Genomic DNA, 23,533 nt, shown 5'->3' with positions numbered 1-23,533 from the left:
AGCGGGAATACTTTCAGCATTACAATGGTTATATTTAAAACGAAATAAATCAGCATGTTTGCATAACAACACTATATTAAGCGTTGCTTGATTAACGACTCACGAGTGGCACCCGCTGGTGCATGCGCAAACGACACTGTCCGTGTGGAAAATGCTTTCATTTTTTGGAAATTCCGCTGCTATTTTGTTTTAAAAAAAGAAAATGCCAGCAACATGGTTGTACAACGCAAACAGTGCCTTCCAGCTACAAAAACACGTTCTATATCGAAGTACTCGTCACTCGACATCCAACCTAAATAAGCATTTGCAGGTAAGACTATAAAAGAAATCACGTTAGCTAGTATGTAGTGTTTATTACTGCTTTAAAATTCAGTGGTTTGTATGATCGCAGTTGTAAGTCTTCTAGTGATGCTGGAATCTGTAGAAATTAGGAGAGTACCTTTTTTAGTACCTAAACCTTTCATAATCTCGGTTGTTCACTGCTATGTAACGCAGGGGAACTCCCACTGCCAACGGTCCAAGTTCAGTCAGGCAAATTAAAGAAAGATCACGGCTTTAGTCAACATGTAGGCCTATATTAAACTAATATGTAGATTGTGTAGAATTTTTAAATGTTGTGTTTTTATTATTTCCTTGTAGCCTACATAGTTAAAAATAAAACAAAATAATTTGTAATACCACATTGTAGCCACTAGATGTATGTATAATCCTTTACATACAATTCTGTTAAATTCTTAATAAATAAAAGATGTTGTTTTAAGTAATCCAAAAGTTATCAGTTACATTACTTTTATATTGTGGTTACTAAATACTTTTTTATTAAGTAATTTGTAAATGTAAAGGAATACATTTTTAAAGTAACCCTCCCAAGCCTGGTTACTTGTGATATTGATCATAATTTGATTATTTGTTCTTATTTTACTATTAACTTGTTTTTTAACAATATTTAAAATGTTATACAAGTTTTTGGTGTCATAACCTTATTAAGGTCACTGGTGCTTTACAAAGACTGACTGTTTATTAACTCTTCCAACAAACATTACAGTGTTATGGTTTCTCTCTAGTATGAACTCTCTGATGGGCTTTTAAGTTACTTGAACAAGTAAACGCCTTGTCACACTGAGAGCATTTGAAAGGTTTTTCACCTGTATGAATTCTCTGGTGCTTTAGTAATGAAGACCCTTGACTAAAACTCTTCCCACAGACATTACAGTGATGAGGTTTCTCTCCAGTATGAAGTTTTTGATGGTATTTGAAGTGACTTGAATAAGCAAACGTTTTGTCACACTGAGAGCATTTGAAAGGTTTTTCACCTGTATGAATTCTCTTGTGATTTAGTAAATTCTGCTTTAGACTAAAACTCTTCCCACAGACACTACAGTGATGAGGTTTCTCTCCAGTGTGAACTCTCTGATGGGCTTTTAAGCTACTTGAACAAGTAAACGTCTTGTCACACTGAGAGCATTTGTAAGGTTTTTCACCTGTATGAATTCTCTGGTGCTTTAGTAATGCAGACCCGTGACTAAAACACTTCCCACAGACATTACAGTGATGAGGTTTCTCTCCAGTATGAACTCTCTGGTGGGCTTTTAAGTTACTTGAATAAGTAAACGTCTTGTCACACTGAGAGCATTTGTAAGGTTTTTCACCTGTATGAATTCTCTTGTGATTTAGTAAGGGTGACTGTTGACTAAAACTCTTCCCACAGACACTACAGTGATAAGGTTTCTCTCCAGTATGAAGTCTTTGATGGTATTTTAAGGAACTTGACTGAGCAAACGTCTTGTCACACTGAGAGCATTTAAAAGGTTTTTCACCTGTATGAATTCTCTTGTGAATTATTAAGATTGACTGTTGACCAAAACTCTTCCCACAGAGACTACAGTAATGAGGTTTCTCTCCAGTATGAACTCTCTGATGGGCTTTGAATTGACTTGAATAAGCAAACGTTTTGTCACACTGAGAGCATTTGTAAGGTTTTTCACCTGTATGAATTCTCTGATGAATTTTAAGAGTGTGTTTGGTTGTGAAGTATTTTCCACATTCAGTGCAGTTGAAAGGCTTTTCATCACTGTGTGTCCTCATGTGAACATTTAGTTTAGAGGAAGAGATACAAATCCTCCCACACTGCTCACAGTGAAACTGCTTCTTCTTCTTCTTCTTCTTCTTCTTCTTCTTCTTCTTCTCTCTGTGGTCTTCTGAATGAAGTTTCTTCTCTTGTAAGGTAGTAAAGCTGATCTCAGATCTGGTGAAGAGTTTCTGTTCTGTGTGTTTTGAAAGAAACATGAAACAATTAAATTGTCATCTTTTAATTCTTATTTACACAAAAAAGTAGGGCTGCACGATATATTCGAAAAATTCATTATCATCGCGATGGGTGTGTGTGATATACATATCGCATGGAGCTGCGATAACTTACATTTATTTTACGTGTCTATCATTTGTGTGTTGCATGCTTAGATTGTACAAATTACACCAATCTGAAGGTGTTTCCCACACATTTACTTTACTTGGGCGGCTCTCCCAGGTATATTAACAACTGCCCATGTATATTTGGCATGAAATTTTGTCTTTTTTGCCTGTGATAATGACATTATGCATGCAAGCACGTTGTGTCTTTTCAGATGAGTTTCCTGTGCGTTCGCGTGCTCTCCATTTCTTGATTAATTGGGTGTGACGCAAAGCAAGCTCAGTGTCACATTGTCTCCTTCCATGTTCCTGAACTTGATCATATTTGTATCCAGTAGAGGTCTACACGGTGATTCGAGTCCAAGTCGGCCTCATTTTAATTACTTCAGGTACCGGGACTGATTATACCCGATTCGATCAGAGAACGGCCGTGGACAGAGTCAGACAGCACTAACGCTCTATAGCGCATGTGCAGTCTCAAGCGTGCCCCTGGTTTCTGTGGCAATGAAAACTGACTCTTGTCTATATAAACTCACGGCCACGCGCTGCACTTTCTTTCTCCCATTTTAAAAATATTATTATTAATGAACCGTCTTTTTATATCTAAAATGTTTGCTACAAAGATGGTAGCAATAACCAATGTTAATGCCAAGCCCATTGCACTGAACGAGCCATTATAGCTCAAACGGTCAAACAGTCAAGCTGACCCTCCATACTTTATATAGAGTATACTTTTCAATCTGAAATAATGGCGGATTAAGCTCTTTTAATCTGCAAGAGAGGAATAGAAAGAGAGGCACTTTTACTGCTTCTACACAAACTTATCAACTTTATAATCTTTAGACCTACATTGTCTATCATTAATATACTATACATATTATTGTATAAAGTTAGTCTTTCTACACCTCTCACAATGTTAATAAATCCCTTTAAAGGGGGTCATCTTCACAAGTATTGCAGTAAAGTGCATTCAGCTTTGTTCATGTCAAAGAGAAAGCAAAGAGAGTTTGGAGTGGTTGGATTTATGAAATTGATGTAAATATTCAAGTACTGGGTTATGGTCACACATTACTAGTTGTTTGTCACATGTATAGCAGTTTTTTATGCCTGAATTAGATGTAATTATATCTTTAGAATATGCATTACCTGTTTTTCATTACATATCTAAATGATAAAAATAAAAGCAAATAAAAATTTAATTTCTCTAAGAAATACATATCGACATTGCAACACCCAACGGAACTATCGCATATTTTCTCATTATCGTGCAGCCCTACGAAAAAGGATGAAGAATTGAGATTCTGTATCTTTTTCTAGATTTACACATATAGACAGAAGACAGGTGTCAGTCCTGTTATTACAGCTGGGTCATTGCAAATTAAATAAACCAACATTTGTAAACATATATATCCACTATTTGGATGAGTTGTCAAACGGAGCAATATATTTTATTTGCACAAAGACTTTCACAATTCTTGTTGCATTATATGGTGACACTTCTAGAATGAGATTAAGTCTTTTAACACTAAGGGATAGTTCACACCAAAATGATACTTGATACTTTAATCATACATCACTTCTAGAGCCCGACCGATATATCGGCCGGCATTATCGGCCGATATGAGCTAATTGCGTTTATAACGGCAGATAAAACATGAGAAACAGAAGCCGTTTCTCAATACCAAGTATGCCAAACTTGGACTTGTGTCCTTCGTAGTTCGAACTTGCAAGTTCAGACTCAGAAGAACGAACTCTTGACGCGAAATGCATTATGGGAAACTTCGCTGTCATAAGTCCACACAAGTCTCCTCTGATGCATCCTTGATAAAATGGGCGGATCAAGAACACATCTGGGGATTTTATGTGAACTTGGGCTTGATGCAAACTTTGAATTGGAACAGTACTTGGGTCGCGAGTGATGACGTTTCACAAGTCCACAAGAACGCAAGTACAGATAAGAACGCATATTGAGATGTTATGAGAGTTGCATAGTTTGCCCACCAGAGGGAGGTCTGCAACTCCCCAGTTGACAACAGCGCCAGAAATCCACTACAGAAGAAAGCTATCAGCCAAGCCAGGGGCAGAGCATTACACCCGGCATGAAATGTACCGTTTTGAAGGCGAGTCTGTCGTTCATCATTTGAAATGATTGTTGATTTAGTTCATACACTGTATATAAAAACAGTGTGGTAGTTCTGGCTAAGGGTCCTATCATTATCACTTATAAATATTCTGTAACATCATCACTTACAGCCGCTAATGCATTGCTATATTAGAGACTACAAAGGAGCGCGTGAACGCACAGTTCTATTCTGGTGAATGATCTCAGCTTCAGAGTGGATATTTGACGAGCTCCCTGATTTCTGCTTTGATACAGTTTTCAGACATTTCTCATCGTGATTGTTTATATGCATTTAAAACCCGCATTTTGAGGAGCTGAACGATATTATCTTGTTGGGATGACGCGCGGGTATTTTCGTTTATTATAGCTCAAATGAGCATGTGACGCGATATTCTTTTATGCTGCTGAATGATCTCCGTTTCAACGCAGTAAGTAATAAGCTAACTTACCTGATATCTGCTTCAGTCCAGTTTGCTGCCATTTCTCGTCGTGAATGTTGTAAATCCCTCATTTTAAAGAGATGAACCAACTTCATGTTGCCATGACACGCGCGTCCTCACTACGGCACGTGCGTCATTGTTTATACGTCTCATTTATCATTTCCTGATAACTGCTTCAATCTAGTTTGCAACATTTCTCGTGGTGAATGTTTATATGCATGTTATCTCTCGTTGTAAGGAGCTGAACCATAACTTGTGTTGTGATGATGACGCGCGCGTCCTCACTTCGACACGCCCATTACGGCATTCTTGCGGCTTCTTGTTTACACAGAGGGTTACCCGCGTATCTTACTAGGTCCTCTTTCCGGCAACGATCCCAGAAGATTAATGGAACAAGTTTTTGTTCACACAGACGCTTGTCTGGCAATTTTACGGGTATTTTCTGGGACCAGAGGTCTGTGTGAATGGGGTTTAAATCTACACTAAGCAAATTACAGTATGTCCAAAACAGAATTCTGACAAAAACTAGGCAAGGTGAGCACATTACTCCTATTCTGGAGTCCTTGCACTGGCTCCCAGTTAGGTATCGTGTTGATTTTAAAATCCTCATGCTCACCTACAAGGCCTTGAATGGTTTAGCGCCACAATATTGTCTGAACTTTTAACTGCATATGCCCCAAGACGCAATCTTCGATCCTCTATCTCTGGCTTTTTAATGGTTCCTTCAACGCACTTACGTTCTATGGGTGACCGGGCATTTTCTTCGTTTGCTCCCAGGCTCTGGAATACTCTTCCCATTGAGATTCCACAGGCCGACTCTCTAAGTACTTTTAAATCCACACTTAAAACTTATTTTTTAGGCTAGCTTATAAGTGATTTTACTCCCTTTGTATGCATCTTCTTTTATATGTTCTTAAATTTGATGTATGTGTATTTTATAATGTATTTTTTATGATTCTGTAAAGCGCTTTGAGATGCAAATTTAAAGGCGCAATATAAAATAAAGTTTATTATTATTATTGCCTGTTTTGCATTATCAACTTTTGATACTTATTGTGTTCTATCAGGTGATGAACTTAATAAATGTCTGACCAAGTTTGTTGTGACTAATGCAGGGCTCTCAGGTTTTATTTAAAAGTTTGGAGTGAGACAACATTTGTTAGGGGAAGGACCCCTCTGCCCCACCAAATTCCCAAGTTTTTGCTATTGTTCATAACTGACCAGCAAAAATATAATTATAACAATTGGTAAGTCTGATAAAAGACAGACAAATTTATTCAAATTAAATAAATTGCTCTACATATTAAAAAAAAAAAAAAGTATCAGAATTAAAATAAAATTGATTGCACCACTTGCCATCAGCATGTATTTTAAGCTGTGTTTAAGAGAGAGATAAGGTTACATGTTCAGTACTACATTAATTGTATATAGCAGGAGAAGTTATCAGTCTTTTAGAAATACAAGGTGTGAGTGTGTGAACTGACTGAAATGCGTGTATCTCACAGTCAGTGAGTGCGTGAGATAGTTATGGGCAGTCCGGCTCTTTCGGCTCAAGCTCCGGCTCTACATTTTAGTGATGGCAGTCCGGCTCTTTTCATAGATTCGGCTCTTCTGGCTCGGCTCCCTTAGAAGAGCCGGCTTTTACGGTCTGCGTCTGAAGATTCGTCTCTGCTCGTTCGCTACAAAGAATCAGCTCTTAGAGCCGGCTCGTTCGCGAACGACCCATCACTAGCGTGAGACTTGAAAGCCCTGTGAATGTACTGTTGTTTCTCAGCGATTAACTTGCCCTTTGCGGACATTGGCTTGTAATCTAAACGTCCTGCGCACAGATTTTGAAATACTTTTACACAAAAGACATGTTTGCGAATTATTAAAATGTAGTCCGTGCACACGGGCGGACTTCTGGAAAAATCGTCCGAAAAAAATACAAAAACCGGCAGGTTGCAGATCGCACATTATAATCAAAAACCGTCCGGTTCCGATTTATGGCCGGTCAACCGCATCCCTAAAAGTCATACCTCCGCAATTCTTTGATTGATTGTGTTTTAGAAGTACTGTATGCTCAAACTCTAATGACAGCAATGTGATCGCAGATGTGCTGGTAGGAGCTTTGATGTGCCGAATCTGTCAAAATGTATACAACCATCATGCCTGCTCTTTCAAGATGAACACGCCGCCGCTTTCGGTCCGAAACCATTAGCAATCATCCGACTTGCTCACTATTTTATCCCTTCCCTTCTCACCACAATGATCTTAAATTATATTTCCTTTAGATTCATAGTTTAACGTTCATAACTGTTTGGGCAGAAGGAGTTACGAGCGTTAGTGAATGTTTCCATTGCATTGGTGGATTAAGGAAATTATACTTTCAGTGTCAGTAGTAGTATTTTGTAGAAGACACACCAATAAAAATGTTATGCACCAAAATTCAGAATTTTATTGAAGGAAATAAAATAAATGACTAAGGAAAAACTGGGCAAATATATATTGTTCTCTCATATTTAAGTTACCAAATGAGAGAGAAAAGAAATCTGTAAAATAATGTTTGTTTCTGAGGTAAAATTAAACGACCGTGACGCGAGTTTGCCAGCGCGCGCTGGAGGAGCAGAGTAGAAAAACGCGTGCTGCAGCAGTGTAGCACGCACGACTTGCGCAGTAATAAAGAACACAATGGATTTATTTATGTTTTCATTTAATTTCCTTAAAAATTTGATGGATAGCAGCAGTAGTTAACACACACGGAGCAGTGGGCATTTACAGAGCTGCCCTGCAGCTTTACGAAGTTGTCCGAGTAAAGGCCATCCATTATGCTATTAAAGTTTTTGTATTTCTTAAAAAACCTACAGGAAACGTTCTGGGAAAAAAGAACCAAATGGAAACTAGGGATGCACCGATATGGAATTTTTGGCCGATACCGATAACTCTTTGAATTTAGGGGCCGATAACCGATATCTATAGGCCGATAAATATTCATATTATTTTCACAAGGAAAAACTCGCAGAGCACGGACATCTTGTCTTTGCGCTAGACTAGCATACTCTTCTTAAGCCCGCAACACGTGTCATCTTCGTGCTATGTCACAGAAAGCACCAATCAAAACTCCACATGGCCAGCAATGAGCCATGGTTCAACAATCCAAAATAATCCATAATTTATCGGCTTTCATTTATCGGCCTAATTTTGCTATCATACCGATAACCGATAATATTAAAAATAAGCAGTTATCGGCCGATAACGATATGTCGGCCGATATATCGTGCATCCCTAATGGGAACCATATGGGAACGTTAGGGAAACGGTCTGTGTTTGCTGGGCTATCGGTTTTTATAAAAAAATATCTAAAAATGTGTTCTGAAGACAGTCGGATCACTTGGGGGTTTATTAGGATGACACAGGGGTAATTGATTTAAGATAAAATTATACTTGTGGGGTGAACTAACCCTTTAAGCCTACATGCTGTTTCTCAGTTAGTTTTAAAAATATCCTAAACTCCTTTAAAATTGTAGTACTTACATTTTGGGGGGTCTTTTTGTGACTGAAAACCCAAAACATGTGCTCACATGTTAAAATTGTTAAAAATACAACAATTAAGGAGACATACCTGATGGAATAAAATCATCATCTTCTTCAGTGCGATCTTCCTCTTCTGTGGGTTCAGTTTTAATTTCTTTGTGTTCAGTTTTGATTTCTGTGGGTTCAGTTTTAATCTTCATCATGAGGTTCGTGCAGTTGATGAGTTTAACTGAACACATCTTCAGTTTGGTCTGCAGGATCTGCTGCTGTTCTCCAGCGTTACAGACAGAATCCAGAGACTCTGTGGAGGTTTGATCCTCCTGTAAGCTCTGTTTCCTGTCACACACTGTAGTGTCCTGCATCGTCTCAACACGAAAATACACAGAGACAAGACTGTGTTTAAACTCAATGAAACACGCAAGAGAGAAAAACACTGAGGACACACAAACACATCACACGCGCGCTCTTTCTTTCCTTCTTTCTTTCTTTAGTGAGTTTATTTGCGGACTAAAGAGCTGCAGCGCCTCCTGCTGTACTGGAGAGAGAAGACGCTCACTGCTTTACAAGTGCGTATGAGGATAGTATGAGGAGGCTGCAGATCTGGAGGCAGATTTACGGCTCTGTTGTTTCTGGTGTGTCAGTAGGGTGTACAGTGAGTAAGAGTGTACACAATATAAGATAAACAGTGTAATGATCTGCACCAAATATTAAAATATATGTAGATATTCACTGTTGATTCAAACATTGCCTACAGGAGACAATTAAACTGCAATGGAATTTAGTGAACGGATAATTATTAACACATTGTGATCCACTGTACCTCCCTTATGAAAATTAACAATGGTTTTAATGTGGTAAAGGTGTTTTTTGTGTAGTGATTAGTTTTTTGTAGTAAAAGCTAGAATCATTAAAGGTTTTCATAATAATATTTAAAATTACTGTCACCTCTTTGTATCTGTATACACACAGGGAGAGAGTATGTGCACGAGAGACAGAGGTGACAGTAATTTTAAATATGAAAACATATGATTCAAGTGTTACTACATCCTTCTAAAGGAATTACTGGTGGCTAACCATGATTATCACTTTAGAATACTACAGTGATTTTCTTATAAAATTATTATAAAAAAAAACATGGGGTTTGAGGTAAGCGGGCTCATAAAAAGCCCAGCAAGAATACAGAGAGTTGCTTTTGCTGTACATTGATTTGATTGCTTTGTATGTTGAAGCCCTTGCAAGTAAAACATTAAATTCTTCTTTTTAAGCATTCATTCTGTCTTGTCTCAGTATATCAGATTATTGCTGAATTTCCACCACAGCAGTCTACACAATCTTGCATGTTTTTTATTTTAGAGGTACACTGCAAAAAAATGATGTGTTAATTTTTTACACATTGTGTGTGTGTCATGCCATTTAATGCGTTATAAAATAAATGAAAGGGACAACACAAGTTGTGTTGAAAACAGTGATGGGAGTAAAGCATTACAAGTAATTTTGTTACGGTAATTCCACTACTTTTAGCGGTAATAAACATGTAACAAAGTATTTTTTTTAAATCAAGTAACGCAGTTAAAATGAGTTACATTTAAATGAGTTGGTTACTCGTGTTACTCTATTTTGTGATAAATGAACACTTGAAGACAAGACATTTCTGATCTAACGTCGCAGGACCATGGGGGGGCGGCACAATAAATAACAACACAGAAGGTGTGTTAGTATAGGGACAACACATTTAATGTGCCGTCCCGCATGTTTTCAATCATTTAAAGGCAAGATATTTGATTTGATCCAGAAACATTTATAGTTATGATTGTTGAAAGTCTCCTCACATCCTGATACCAATCACTATGCTAAAACGTCTAAATCAGGAGTGGGGAACCCTGGGTCCTGGAGGGCCACTGTCCTGCAGAGTTTAGTTCCAACCCTAATCAAACACACCTGATTTCATTTCCAAGTAATCCTGAAGACTTTAATTTGATTTTTTCAGGTGTGTTTAATTAGGGTTGGAACTAAACTCTGCAGGACAGTGGCCCTCCAGGACCAGGGTTCCCCACCCCTGGTCTTAATGTATTTGTATAAATATATGTCATCTGTGAAAGACACAAGACTATTAAATGTTCAACAAATCATTGAAGTTGGGCCGAACGCAATAATTGGAAACATGCAATTTTTGCTCCTCTTCTGTGAATGTGTTTTGCATGCCACTACGCAACCTGTTCACGCAGACATCATACATCATCAGCGTGTTCACGTGCACTTTGTAAACAGAGGCAAACAAACTTTCCTGCTGAATTGACAAGCTGCACATGAGCAGCTATTGTGTTACTCGTGTATTTTTAAGAATTAGCTTAACAATATTTATGTTTTCAAAAATACAAGCAAACTATTACCTCTACACAACCGAAAACATGCTGTATTTAAAACAGTTGTTTATGTTGTTATTCACTTTGTTCAGCAAAGTTTTCTCATTGGTGAATGAGACATGAAATGTGGACGTCTGGTCTGTGTGTGTTCATGTGTTTCAGAGGTGTATTCACCTACATTTTGAAGTCAAGAACTTTATTTATAGGACCTAAATTCATATTCAGGTTGCCTTATTATTCTTTCTTATGAAAAATAAACACGCAGTAAAGCTGATTGATTTACTACAAATACATGCCTTAATACAAACACAGTAGCACAACAGTTTCTATTCCATCATCCCTGCTAGGCTGTTATTTTCTATTTATATCATATAACTTCTGTTTTAAGATTATGAATTCTACGGTTTCCTTTTCTCCGCTAAGATAAAATAATATTTTTTAAAGGAATTAAAGAAATTATTTTAAATTATTCTCTTTTTAATATGCAAATTAAACGTTGAAGTTTAAAGCCCTTATTTTCATCTGTATAGTTACCTGTACAATAACTTCCTTTTTTATTACCACATTATTATTATGGCGATCACAGTTGAATGTAAAGTAAAAAGAAACCTGTTATACAATCTATGGTGTCTGTGCAGTGAAAGTGTGACAAGCTTGTCAAGTATGCAACGTATATTCAAAATATAGTGCTGTTCCTCTCAGCAGTCTTTACTCCTCTCTACAAGTTCATTTCTATTGTGCTAACACATCACACTGTGCATCTGGACAAGATGATACCAATGCAATAACAGGTCCTTTAACTTTCCTAGAAAGAATAAAAAGAATGACAAAATACTAAATAATTATGTAAAATTTAATTTACCAGCCCAGAGAATAGGCCTATAGCAGAAGTCAAAAGACATAATCATTGTAAAAATGAACGAAGCATTTACTGAATAATCTGAACAGTTCCTTTCTCAGTGTACAAGCAAAGTTAATGGACAATTAATGACATTATGGTCCCGTGACATTAAGATTTTTAAAACCAATTCGGAAAATCACATAGCACACAATATAAAATAAACAAGTTTGACACATAACAAAAGTGTTTATAAAAGAGATAAATGTGATACTTTATTTACACATTTATAATTTTTGTATATACACTTGTATATAGTTATAAACAGTATGTTTGCTTCCGGACACATACACGCATTAACAGCTTGGCACCTTAGCTAATGAAAAAAACCCACCAATTTTAAGGCGTTGACGTCATGGCAGGTCATCACGTGGGTCACACCCGCTGCTAGGTGCTAAAAGTTGAAGACGTTCGGACAAACGTTAGATTAGCCGTTCGTCGGACATTTATTTTTTGCATGTTTTATCTGCCATACACGGATAACCCGCCATAGATTAATATTAAAGCGTAAATCAATCGCATGCGATTTATCATGCAGCCCTCATTTTAAGTTACATTAACCTGCTGAAAAAAACTGCGTACCAGCAAGACCAGCATATGTTGCATTTTGGTGCTGGTTTGCTTGTGAACACCAGCTAAACCAGCATCAGCACCAGCTAAACCAGCACCAAACCAGCATTAGCACCAGCTAAACCAGCACCAAACCAGCATTAGCACAAGAGCATCCCATGCTGGTCATACCAGCAAGAACAGCATAGGTTGTGTTTCGGTGCTGGTATGCTGGTGACCACCAGCTAAACCAGCACCAAACCAGCATTAGCACCAGCTAAACCAACACCAAACTAGCATTAGCACCAGCTAAACCAGCACCAAACTAGCATTAGCACCAGCATCCCATGCTGGTCATACCAGCAAGAACAGCATACAGGGGCGGAGTGGGACCCAAAAATCTACTGGGAAATTTCATAGAACACCAGCCCTCCGTGGTCAAAAAAAGAAAATGGTTCCCTGTAAATAAGCAAATGCTGAAATCTAAAATTACAATAAAATGACTGCACAACAACATGAAATACCAAGTGTAATAATTATTATAAAAGATCTTAAAGTTAACAACCGTTCCCTAGTTTTAGGTAAGATTAAGCTTACTATGGTTGCAAAGCAGTTGCTTATAAAATTATTAAGCTTGTTTGGAGAGAGATGTTTTATGTGACAAAATGTCAGTCATCGTGTGATAACGAAAATATAACGAGGCTTAGACTAACTTACATGTTCTGAGCAGGTGTTGTCAGTGAACAGTCTGTAAACTGTTGGCTAAGTTACAGACACTCGTGAAAAACTGATGCTGATTATCTGGGAAACATTCTCTAACAGCAGCCAAGTTGTCATTGTTTGAGTCAAAGTTGTGCATTTGTTGTAACATTAAAATAGGAGATCAGACTTACTCTGTGCTGCTCAAAGTGATGCTCGGAGCTCCATTCCCCTGTGGATGTGTGTGCGAGGCTATGCTTTTTATTGGTTGTTGCGTTAAATCTTACCCAGATACAACAGTGCTATTTTCTGATTGGCTATTGTGTAGCCTCTTTCTTTTTTTTATTGGCTGATAGAATTTCAGGGAAGACGGGCTTATAGAGAGAGTGTTGCGGCCAGATACATTTTGAGCGCTGAATCATATTAAATATATGATAAATAGTTTTTAGTGTGGCCGGAGTGCATGACTAAAGACTGAAAGCACGGCTATTATCAGACCCGCCTGATAATAGCCGTGCTTTCAGTCTTTAGTCATGCACTCCGGCCACACTAAAAACTATTTATCATATATTTAATATGCATACCAGCAAGACCAGCATACAAATATTTTGTGTTTTGGTGCTGGTATGCTAGTGACCACCAGCTTAAAGAACAAATCTTGGCTCTGCATTGTTACATCTATAGGGTGCCCATACGTGTCATTCTTCCCGGACGCATTCTGTCCAGGATTTCGGTCATAGATTTCGGTGCGTCTTTCGGAAGTCGTATTTGTTGACCGCATACGCCATTCAGTTAAAAACATAAGATATACAATCGTAGTTTAATTCTTACCTTAAAATGTAACAGTTGCTTTTCTGTAATAATAATAATAATCTTCTCCGAGAGCGATATTGCTTTTATACAACAGTTCGACAGCACACATTTGAAAAACGAAAACGGAGTAATTTTAAAAGCCTCTTTGTTTGAGAACTACTTCTTCCGCCACGGATTTGAAGGTGGCCAGAATGACAGGTAACACTTTCAGCTGCTTTGAATCTCATATTAACTCAATGGACGGATTCGCCGTTTTAAATATTACAATTTCTTGGTCACAAAGTGTAGTTTTAAAATTAGTTCAGTCGAGAATATATATGTATTATATTTAAATCTACAGTCGATTAGTAAAGATAGCGCCTGTTTGAACGTTTGCTTAGTGAGATTCGGTACGTATGAGAACCAAAGCATGAGCGGACGTCAGTGTTCACTCGCCCCGCTGACCAACGCCCTCTCTGGGCTACATCTCTGACAGGGATTCCCTGGCTCTCATGGTGGCCTGATGGTCAAAAATTTGATCAAATCACCAGTATTTGGTGTCATGATGAAACTACTACTTGTTTTCTTATTCATATTTAGTGTCTTTTGTGTTGTTATTGTTTTGGCGCGAGGTAAAAGTTAATAAAACTATACTTCTATAATGTAAGGTGACCAGACATCCCCGTTTTCCGGGGACAGTCCCGTTTTTTGGTGTTCTGTCCCCGACTGAAGCTGTCCCCGGAAATGTCCCCGTTTTACAGCATGTCTAAAACAACCAGCAAATACACTGAAAACCCTGATCAACATAGCGTTTGTAGTACCAGACCGGAGCAATCATGTAATGATTATTTTCACCAGCAGAGGGGGCCGCGAGCTACTTATTACTTGCGCACGCCACTGATTTAGCAATGAAGAATTTACAACGAGACACATGAGAAAGCATCATTATCATCAATCAAGTTATCATAAGATATGAAAACAGTTAAAGTTATGGGGGCTTAAGGTACTAACTACTCATGTTAAATTAAAATAATAAACCAATGAAGTGAACTGATCACAGTACGTTACCGAGCATTTGTTTTCTGTAGGCTAAATATGTTTACATTTTGCCTGATTCCTTCTGTTCTTCACGTTCACAATTTTATGAAATCAGCTGAAGTAGTACCTTAGAATTCATTTTTGATGAGGTATGTCTCTTGTGTAAAAAAACGGGAGAAATAGATTTTTAGGCTATAGAAATTGTTCAATTTATTGAATTAGAAACACTGCAAAAAATGACTCTTATTAGTATTTTTCTCTTGTTTTCAGTACAAATAAAAAACAATTCTTAAGATGCATTTTCTTGATGGGCAAAATGACCTAAGAATATAACTCTAATTTTTAGACCAAAATATCAAACTTGTGCTTAAAACAAGCAAAAAAATCTACCACTACTTAATTCAAGAAAAATATTGTTTGTTTTAAGCACAAATTCACTTATTTATTTTTGTTTTTGTCTTACAGCTAGATTTTTCTTAGGGGATTTTGCTTATCAAGATCAAATGCATCTTGTTTTAAGACTTTTTAGATATTTGTACTGAAAATAAGACAAAAATTCTATTAAGTAAGAAGAAAGTCATTTTTTTTTGCTGTGAACCCACAACAATAAAAAAAGAAAAAATTTTGTCCCCATTTTTTAATTCATAGATAACAACAAATGAGATTTTAATGATATTTTCACCATTTAACTAGGAAATGTCCCTGGTTTTCATTTTAAAAATCTGGTCACCTTACTATAATGTTACTATTGGTTTATCATTTCATCTTAACGCGATACGAGCACTCGGTTATTATTAGACTTCGTTCTTGTCGGTACTATATAAAACAGTTTTTTATAAGTGCCAGAGAGATGTTTTTGCATGCTGCTTATAAATATACCAGTGGCGATATCTCATAACATGTTTTAATAGTCACGTCGCGATTAAATAAATTATCAATGTCCACATTTAAAAGCTGCGGTGCTTACCTGCAGTTCCACAGTGTTTTCGCATTCTGAGAAGAGATATAGCTCCAGAAAAAAACGAGTGTTTATATTCCTCTTTCCAAGTGTTAATCGTCCACACGATGTGACAAGACATAACTCCCATTAAGTTTAACGTAACATCCAAGAGTGCTGATCTTTGATGGAACTTCTGATTGGGGATTCACAGACTGATTTATGAGCTAGTGAACTAATGAGACACACAGAGAGTGATTCAAAACAGCGCGGTTGTGTGTGTCTGCAGTGTTTCCATTCAGAGATGACCCTGTTTGGAGGACCTCCATTTACTAGGTGGCGGAATGATACGAAAGGTGAAGCGATTACTGTGCCGTTACCAGTAGAATATTGCACGCCTCTTAGCCAATCAGATTCGAGAACCAGAAAGAACTGTTGTATAATCTGTAATACCACATTGTAGCCACTAGATGTATGTATAATCCATTACATAAAATTCTGTTAAATTCTAAAAACAACAACTTTTATTTATTAAGTAATCCAAAAGTTATCAGTTACATTACTTTTAAGCCTGGTCACTTGTGATATTGATCATAATTTGGTTATTTGTTCTTATTTTACTATTAACTTGTTTTTTAACAATATTTTAAATGTTAAGTTTTTGGTGTTGTTGGAGCTATTTTTGCACTTTGTTTATTTTTAGGCTTAAGTTATAGTCTACTATATAGTCTATAGTTTGGTCACGTGGTGCTATGTTAATTTGCATAAATGGGTTAAGGTGGGAGGAACCGAAAAGGCTGCGAAGGCATATGGTTTTTTTTACCACAGGGTGAGAGAGGCAGCAGGAAATGTCTGTGAGCTTGCTTATCTGTGTAAATAAACCTCCTTGAACTCATCTTTGGCTATGGACATTAGTTTATTTTTGTACCTCTAACCATGCGTAAAGCCTACCCATGACGCAGCCTTAGAAGCCATTTGGAAAAGTTTTGTTGTTTTTAGTTTTGCTTAAGTAAAAGGACAAATAGCCACTACATAAGTAAAAAACCCGCCCCTAGATGTATATCGTTGGTTTACCTGGAAAATTGGACTCGTTGTTCGCTGAATTACCCCATTGAAAGTGGATTACTTACCTGGATGCTCGAGACAACGCTGGGCCCTAGGAGTGGCGAAGGTGCGGGCTGGATATAGCGCAAACATCAAGCCACGACCCATCCTACAGTGTAAAGCTTCATTGGACACCGTACTGGATAACGGTGACGCTACTGAAGCGCTGGAGCTGCATTTACGGAATGGAGGATTGATGTTTGTTACATTTGGATTCGCAAAAGCTGGTCCAAAGCCTTCACAGGTGACGCGCACCGACGCGCGCAACACTGTAAAAAGTAATACCTAGATCTAACTTATAAAAAGTGAGGCAAGTGACTGCATGGGAAGTTTTAGGTTGAGTCAACTTTCAACCTTTTTTAAGTATATTGAACACACTAACATTACTTAAAATGAATGCAATAAAATTGAGTTGAGATAACTAATTGTGCTAGTATTACTCAGTTAGATAAACCTTCTTTTCTTGGTACAGGTAGCGTATTTATGGTTAGTTGTTGTTTTTTATGCCGTCAGATGAGGGCTAAAAAACGTTTATTCAAACAACACACCCACTCAGTTTCGTTTTGGACAGCTGTAAAGCGCGACATACTTCAGTATGCAGTCTATGCACAAGCACCAGTCTTCTAAACAATGGTAACTACAAAACTCAAAGAAGAAACAGAAACTCTTGCAAATATCGAAGATAAATGAACATTTAACACTAACAAGTCTTTCTTTTTAGTTAAAAACAAAACAAAAAAAGTTTCAATTCAAATTTCACTCTCCAAATGCAGTCCCATGCAAAGCATGCTGGGAACTGCAAGTCCACTGCCTAGTTAGTTGTGTTTACTCAAATAATTCATGTAGTTTTAACACAAAATTAATAAGTTAATTTCTTTCTTACAAATTTAAATCGATTATAGATAATAAAATTAAGTTGAATTTACTCAATAATGTGCTCATTTAGAATTAATCAATTTATTCCAATTTTTATTTTATTTTAACTCATATTTTGATTAAAAAAACAAGAATTAATTTTTTTTAATACAGTTTACTCAATTAATTTTTTTAAAATCTACTAAGGCACAGAAACACTTTTTACAGTGAACAAACAATCACTGCACGCATTCAACTCCGTGCGCAAAGGCAACAACGCTACAAACAAAGTTCCGCAAGGTACGTGTATTATTTAACCTTTGAAAATAACTGTGTGCACCTGCCCAACATCAGTAGAAATTAAAAATGTCTGACGTTGTATCCAAAGCCACAAGTGACACGGCGCTTGCGATAAAGAGGCGTACACGTTTTACTGTTAAAGGAATGATGTTTTTCATGCAAACGTGTCAGGAAAAGAGATAGAAGAAATGCAGACAAGCCAAATTGTTCATGAATCAAATGGATGAATTCATGCATTCTGCAGACAATATCGGTGTAGTCAAGTCTCTTTTGGGTCAAATGATAACATGTGTTAATGAGGCAAAACAACATCATTTGTCATTTGTGTCATTGAACATACCTCAGGATGAAAAGGAAAGACAGAATACATATTTTGAACAAAAGGAAAAACTGTTTTCAAACTTTATTGATGATGTCAAAGGGTGGTTATCAAATACAGGGCATTTATATGAACTTCCATATAAACCGCCTGATAATCAAACTGATATTAGGCCTGAGGACAGTGTATCCAATAAAGGTTCTGCAGCACGCTCAAAAGCTGCCTCTAAACTGTCAAGAACTTCATCTAGTGCATCTGCAAAAATATTAGCGCAAGCAGATAAAGCAGCATTACAGGAGCGTATGGCTGGTCTAAAACAAAAGCACATTTTGGAGGCGCAGGAGGAACAAATAAGACTTGAACAAGAGGAATTAAGAAGGAAACAGGAAAAGGACCAAGAGGAATTACGGAAGAAACAGGAACGTTTAAGGAGAGAAAAGGAACAACTTGCTTTGGAGGCAGAATTGAAGGTAACAAACGCAAAATTTAAGGTTCTAGAAATAAATTCAAAGTGTGGCTCTAAAGTGTCAAAATGTGCATCTACAACATCAGATGGCATGAACTCTTACTTGGAAAGGTCAGAAATTCCAGGAAAATATTAACTAAATCCAACTGCTGACCATTTTGTGCCCACCAATGAAAACTCTGAACCTTCTCCTAGGTGCTTATTAAATTCTGTCCCTGTTGGTGTTAAACCTAAACATGTTGTAATGCAACCACCCATACCTAATGTTATTCCTGCTTCTCAGGGACAAAGTACACAGCCACTGGTTTTGCAAAATGCTCACGACAATAATCAATCCACCAATTCTCCAGACATTTTGAACATCATGCAGCGTCAAAATGAGATTACTGCCCTGTTGGTCCAACAAAACACAGCCTCTGCTCTGCCTATGAGAAATATACCTGTATTTGATGGTGATCCCCTGTATTTTAAATCTTTTCTCAGAGCCTTTGAAAATTGTATAGAGGATTAAACTCAAAATTTCAGTGACTGTCTGTACATCCTAGAACAATACACTAGGGGGCAACCAAGAAACATTATAAGAAGTTGTCAGCATCTGCCCTCTGAACTGGGTTACCAAAGAGCAAAAACAATTTTGATTGAACATTTTGGTAGTGAACACAAAATCTCTTCTGCTTATATGGACAAAATCAATAATTGGCCCTCGATAAAACCCGAGGATGTTAACGCTCTGCAGTCATATGCTTTGTTCCTTCGAGGTTGCGCCAATATAGTACATCATATAAAGTATATGAAGGAGTTGGACATGCCAGCTAACCTCAGGACAATTCTAATGAAACTTCCATACAAACTGAGGGAAAAGTGGAGAAATGTGGCATGTGATATACTGGAACAAACTGGAAGCAGAGCAGTGTTTGTTGATTTTGTACATTTTATTGAAAAACAAGTCAAAATTGTTTCAGACCCGCTGTTTGGAAATATTAATGATGTTCCCCCACCAGCCACACAAAGCTATCCACTCAAGTTAAGCAGAAAAGGAAAAGTGGTACCTTTGCCACCAGCATCAATGTAATAAAGGATGGACATAAAGAAAAGGAAAATTTAACAGCCCATAGTAATCAGCTCAAATGCCTGTTCTGCCATTTCATTAATCACACTCTGGAAAAATGCTTTCAGTTTAAAAGACAGACACAACAGGACAAGATTCACTTTCTAAAGGAGAAAGGTGTGTGTTTTGGGTGCTTGAAATATGGACACACAAGCAAAGACTGTAGGAGTCGTTTGGATTGTGAAGTGTGTCACAGGAAACACCCATCTGTCCTGCATGTGGAGAAGGAGGATACTACAAGGATAACCTGCAAAGAAACTGTGAGCATTGTACCTGAGCAGCAGCAGACGTGTGGTCATATTGGGGCTGGTGAAGAGGATACTGCTGTTTTTTCCATTGTGGCTGTGCGGGTGAAAAGTCAGAAAAGTAATAAGGTTGTGCATACTTACCCTTTCTTGGACCCTGGGAGCTCTGGTACCTTCTGCACTGCAAGTCTGGCTGAAAGGCTGGGAGTATCAGGTAAAAATTGTAACATACTATTAAAGACACTGGGACAGACTAAAACCATAAATACCACTGTGATAACGGGTCTGGAGGTTTCTGGTTTTGATACAGAGGATTTTATTGAGCTGCCATCTGTTCTGGCACAAACAGAAATGCCTGTATCCAAAGTTAATCTGCCATGTCAGGATGATGTTGCCAAGTGGGCGTATTTGAGTAGCATTAAGCTACATGAAGTTGATGCAGATGTGGACTTGCTCATTGGAACTGACTCTCCCAAAGTTTTGGAGCCATGGGAACTAATAAACAGCCAATGTGGTGGACCGTATGCAGTGAGGACCAGAGTTGGTTGGGTCATAAACGGGCCTCTTCGTGTTGGAGATTCTGGAGGTGCTGGTGTCAAATCAGGATGCACTGTTGTAACTGCTAATCATATATCTGTGGAGCACTTGGAAAATATGTTGATGCAGCAGTACAATCATGGCTTTGCTGAAAGAACATACGACGAACAACTTGAAATGTCAAGAGAAGACATTAAATTTATGAAAATTGTGAAGGATACAGCAGTGCTTAACAATGAACATTATTGTATTGACTTACCTTTCAGAGTTGAAGATCCTATTTTGCCAAATAATCGCTGCATTGCATTACAAAGACTCCAAAGCCTGAAGAGGAGATTTAACAGAGATATTTCATTCAAGGCTCAATATACTGATTTTGTCAACAACATGTTGGAGCAAGAATATGCAGAAAAGGTTCCCACAAATGAGCCCGCTCCAAAACAAGGAAAGGTGTGGTACATTCCCCACCATGGTGTACATCACACAACCAAAGGTAAATTGCGTGTTGTGTTTGATTGCGGCTGTACTTATAAAGGTACATCATTAAACAGCCAGCTCTTGCAGGGCCCAGACTTCACTAACACGCTTATTGGTGTCCTCCTCCGGGTTTAGAGAAGAGCCCATCGCTATTATGGCTGATATCAATGCCATGTTCCATCAGGTCCGGGTCCCACACAAGCATGTCAACTTCTTGCGCTTTTTATGGTGGCCCAATGGAGACGTTACAATTGAGCCAGAGGAATACAGGATGTGCGTACATTTGTTTGGAGCTGTATCCTCTCCAAGCTGCTCAAACTATGCACTGAGAAGAACTGCTGAGGATAATGCATTGCGATACTCACCCGACGTCCTCAGCACAGTCAAGACAAATTTCTATGTAGATGACTGTCTCAAGTCCACTGCAACAGAGGAAGATGCAGTGAAGCTCATACATGGATTAACATCTCTCTGTAAAAAAGGTGGCTTCTATCTCCAAAAGTGGGTCACAAATAGCAAAAATGTGTTTGCACTTATTTCCATCAATATCAGAGCAGTGGGTTTGGAGAGCATGGATTTGGATAGGGACCAACTCCCTGTGGAAAGAGCTCTGGGCATGCAATGGTGTGTTCAAGGAGACACGTTCAGCTTCAGAACGGCGGTACAAGAACGTCCACACACCAGGAGGGGCATCCTTTCTGTGGTGAGCTCTCTCAATGATCTACTGGGTTTTTTGTCTCCTTTCATAATCCCTGCTAAGGTACTGTTACAGGAGCTGTGTAGAATGAACTTCAAATGGGATGAGCCAGTCCCTAGTGCCGTCTCCAGACATTGGTCTGAGTGGCTCTCTGAACTTCAGCATATGAGTGGATTTAAAGTGGAACGGTGCATTAAACCCAAGAACTTTGGAACACAAGTGAAAGCAGAATTACATAATTTTTCAGATGCCAGTCAATCAGGACATGGCACTGTTTCATACTTGAGATTGGAGAGTGCTGACAGTGTGCATGTTTCATTCATCACAGGCAAGGCTCGTGTTGCTCCTCTAAAGCAACTAACCATCCCACGCTTTGAGCTTGCGGCAGCTGTGCTTGCAGTTCGAGTAAATACCATGAATTACCAGGAATTACAGTTGCCATCGCAAAGGTCAGTTTTTTGGACTGATAGCACTACTGTTCTCAAGTACATCTTCAACGAAACAAAGCGCTTTCACACATATGTTGCTAACCGTGTCAGCACTATAAGAGAAGCCACGGATAAAGATCAATGGAGGTATGTAAATACCAAGGATAATCCTACAGATGAAGCATCTCGAGGACTAAGAGCTCAGGAATTTGGGAAAGGAAAATGGCTAAGGGGACCAGACTTTTTGCATTTGTCTTCCACCAAATGGCCAAAACTCGACTTGGATTTCTCGTCCATCCCATCTGATGATCCAGAGGTAAAAAGGGAACTTAAAATGAATGCTGTCGCAACGCACAGTGACAACCCCCTCAGTCGGCTCATTCACTATTTCTCATCCTGGAGAAAGCTTAAAACATTAGTGGCCTGGTTGTTGGTGTTGAAAGAAAGACTTTTACTTTTAAGCCGAAAGAGGAAAGATTATGTGGTCAAGCAGAATGAAAATGTGGAAAAGGAGCTTAAAAAATTCAAAGCCGTGCTTGGAACATCCAGCTTGACACCAGAGCGTTTGGAGGAAGCCGAAAGGGCAATAATTCAGTTTGCACAAAACCAAAGATTCAGCACTGAAATTTCCTCACTAAAACACGATCCAAAGACTGTTTCCAAAGACAGCCCTCTGTATCGCCTCGACCCCTTCATTAAAGATGGCATTCTCAGAGTTGGTGGACGCCTGTCTAAATCTGTCCTGCCGTTGGAGGTTAAACATCCTGTGATTCTGTCAAAAGATCTGCATGTTTCCCAGCTCATATACCATCACATCCATTATCAACTTGGACATGCTGGACGCAATCAAATGCTTTACAGATTGAGACAGAAGTATTGGGTTATAAATGCCAACTCTGCGGCCAGGAAGATTCTCTCACAATGTACAGTGTGCAGAAGGTACAGAGGAAAACTTGGAGAACAAAAGATGTCAGATTTACCAAAGGAACGAGTTGTGCCTGATAACGTGCCCTTTACAAATGTAGGAGTAGACTATTTTGGACCACTGGATGTGAGGAGAGGTAGAACTGTGCTGAAGCGATATGGAGTGATATTTACCTGTCTGAGCAGCCGTGCATTACATCTGGAGGTGGCGAACTCCCTCGACACAGACTCCTGCATCAATGCTGTGCAAAGATTCGTCTGCAGAAGAGGACCCGTTACAAGTATGAGGTCAGATAACGGCACAAATTTTGTT

The 23,533-nt window shown here is 38.3% G+C and overlaps 1 protein-coding gene across 1 annotated transcript in view; it reads right to left on the bottom strand.

Annotated features, from left to right (window-relative positions):
* Window positions 1–999: 999 nt before the first annotated feature.
* Window positions 1,000–23,533, bottom strand: part of LOC129437123 (uncharacterized) — a 54,843-nt gene continuing 32,309 nt past the window's right edge. The window contains 7 exon segments of the mRNA XM_073865726.1: window positions 1,000–2,264; window positions 8,573–8,930; window positions 9,041–9,113; window positions 20,186–20,254; window positions 20,302–20,358; window positions 21,537–21,593; window positions 21,942–22,074. Coding sequence (XP_073721827.1) covers window positions 1,048–2,264; window positions 8,573–8,930; window positions 9,041–9,113; window positions 20,186–20,254; window positions 20,302–20,358; window positions 21,537–21,593; window positions 21,942–22,074 — 1,964 coding nt within the window. The 3' untranslated portion in view covers window positions 1,000–1,047.

Source organism: Misgurnus anguillicaudatus, unplaced genomic scaffold (assembly GCF_027580225.2).
Source record: "Misgurnus anguillicaudatus unplaced genomic scaffold, ASM2758022v2 HiC_scaffold_33, whole genome shotgun sequence".
Taxonomy (NCBI): Eukaryota; Metazoa; Chordata; class Actinopteri; order Cypriniformes; family Cobitidae; genus Misgurnus; species Misgurnus anguillicaudatus.
Note: the sequence above shows the minus strand (reverse complement) of the source record. Positions and strands in the feature narration are given on the sequence as shown.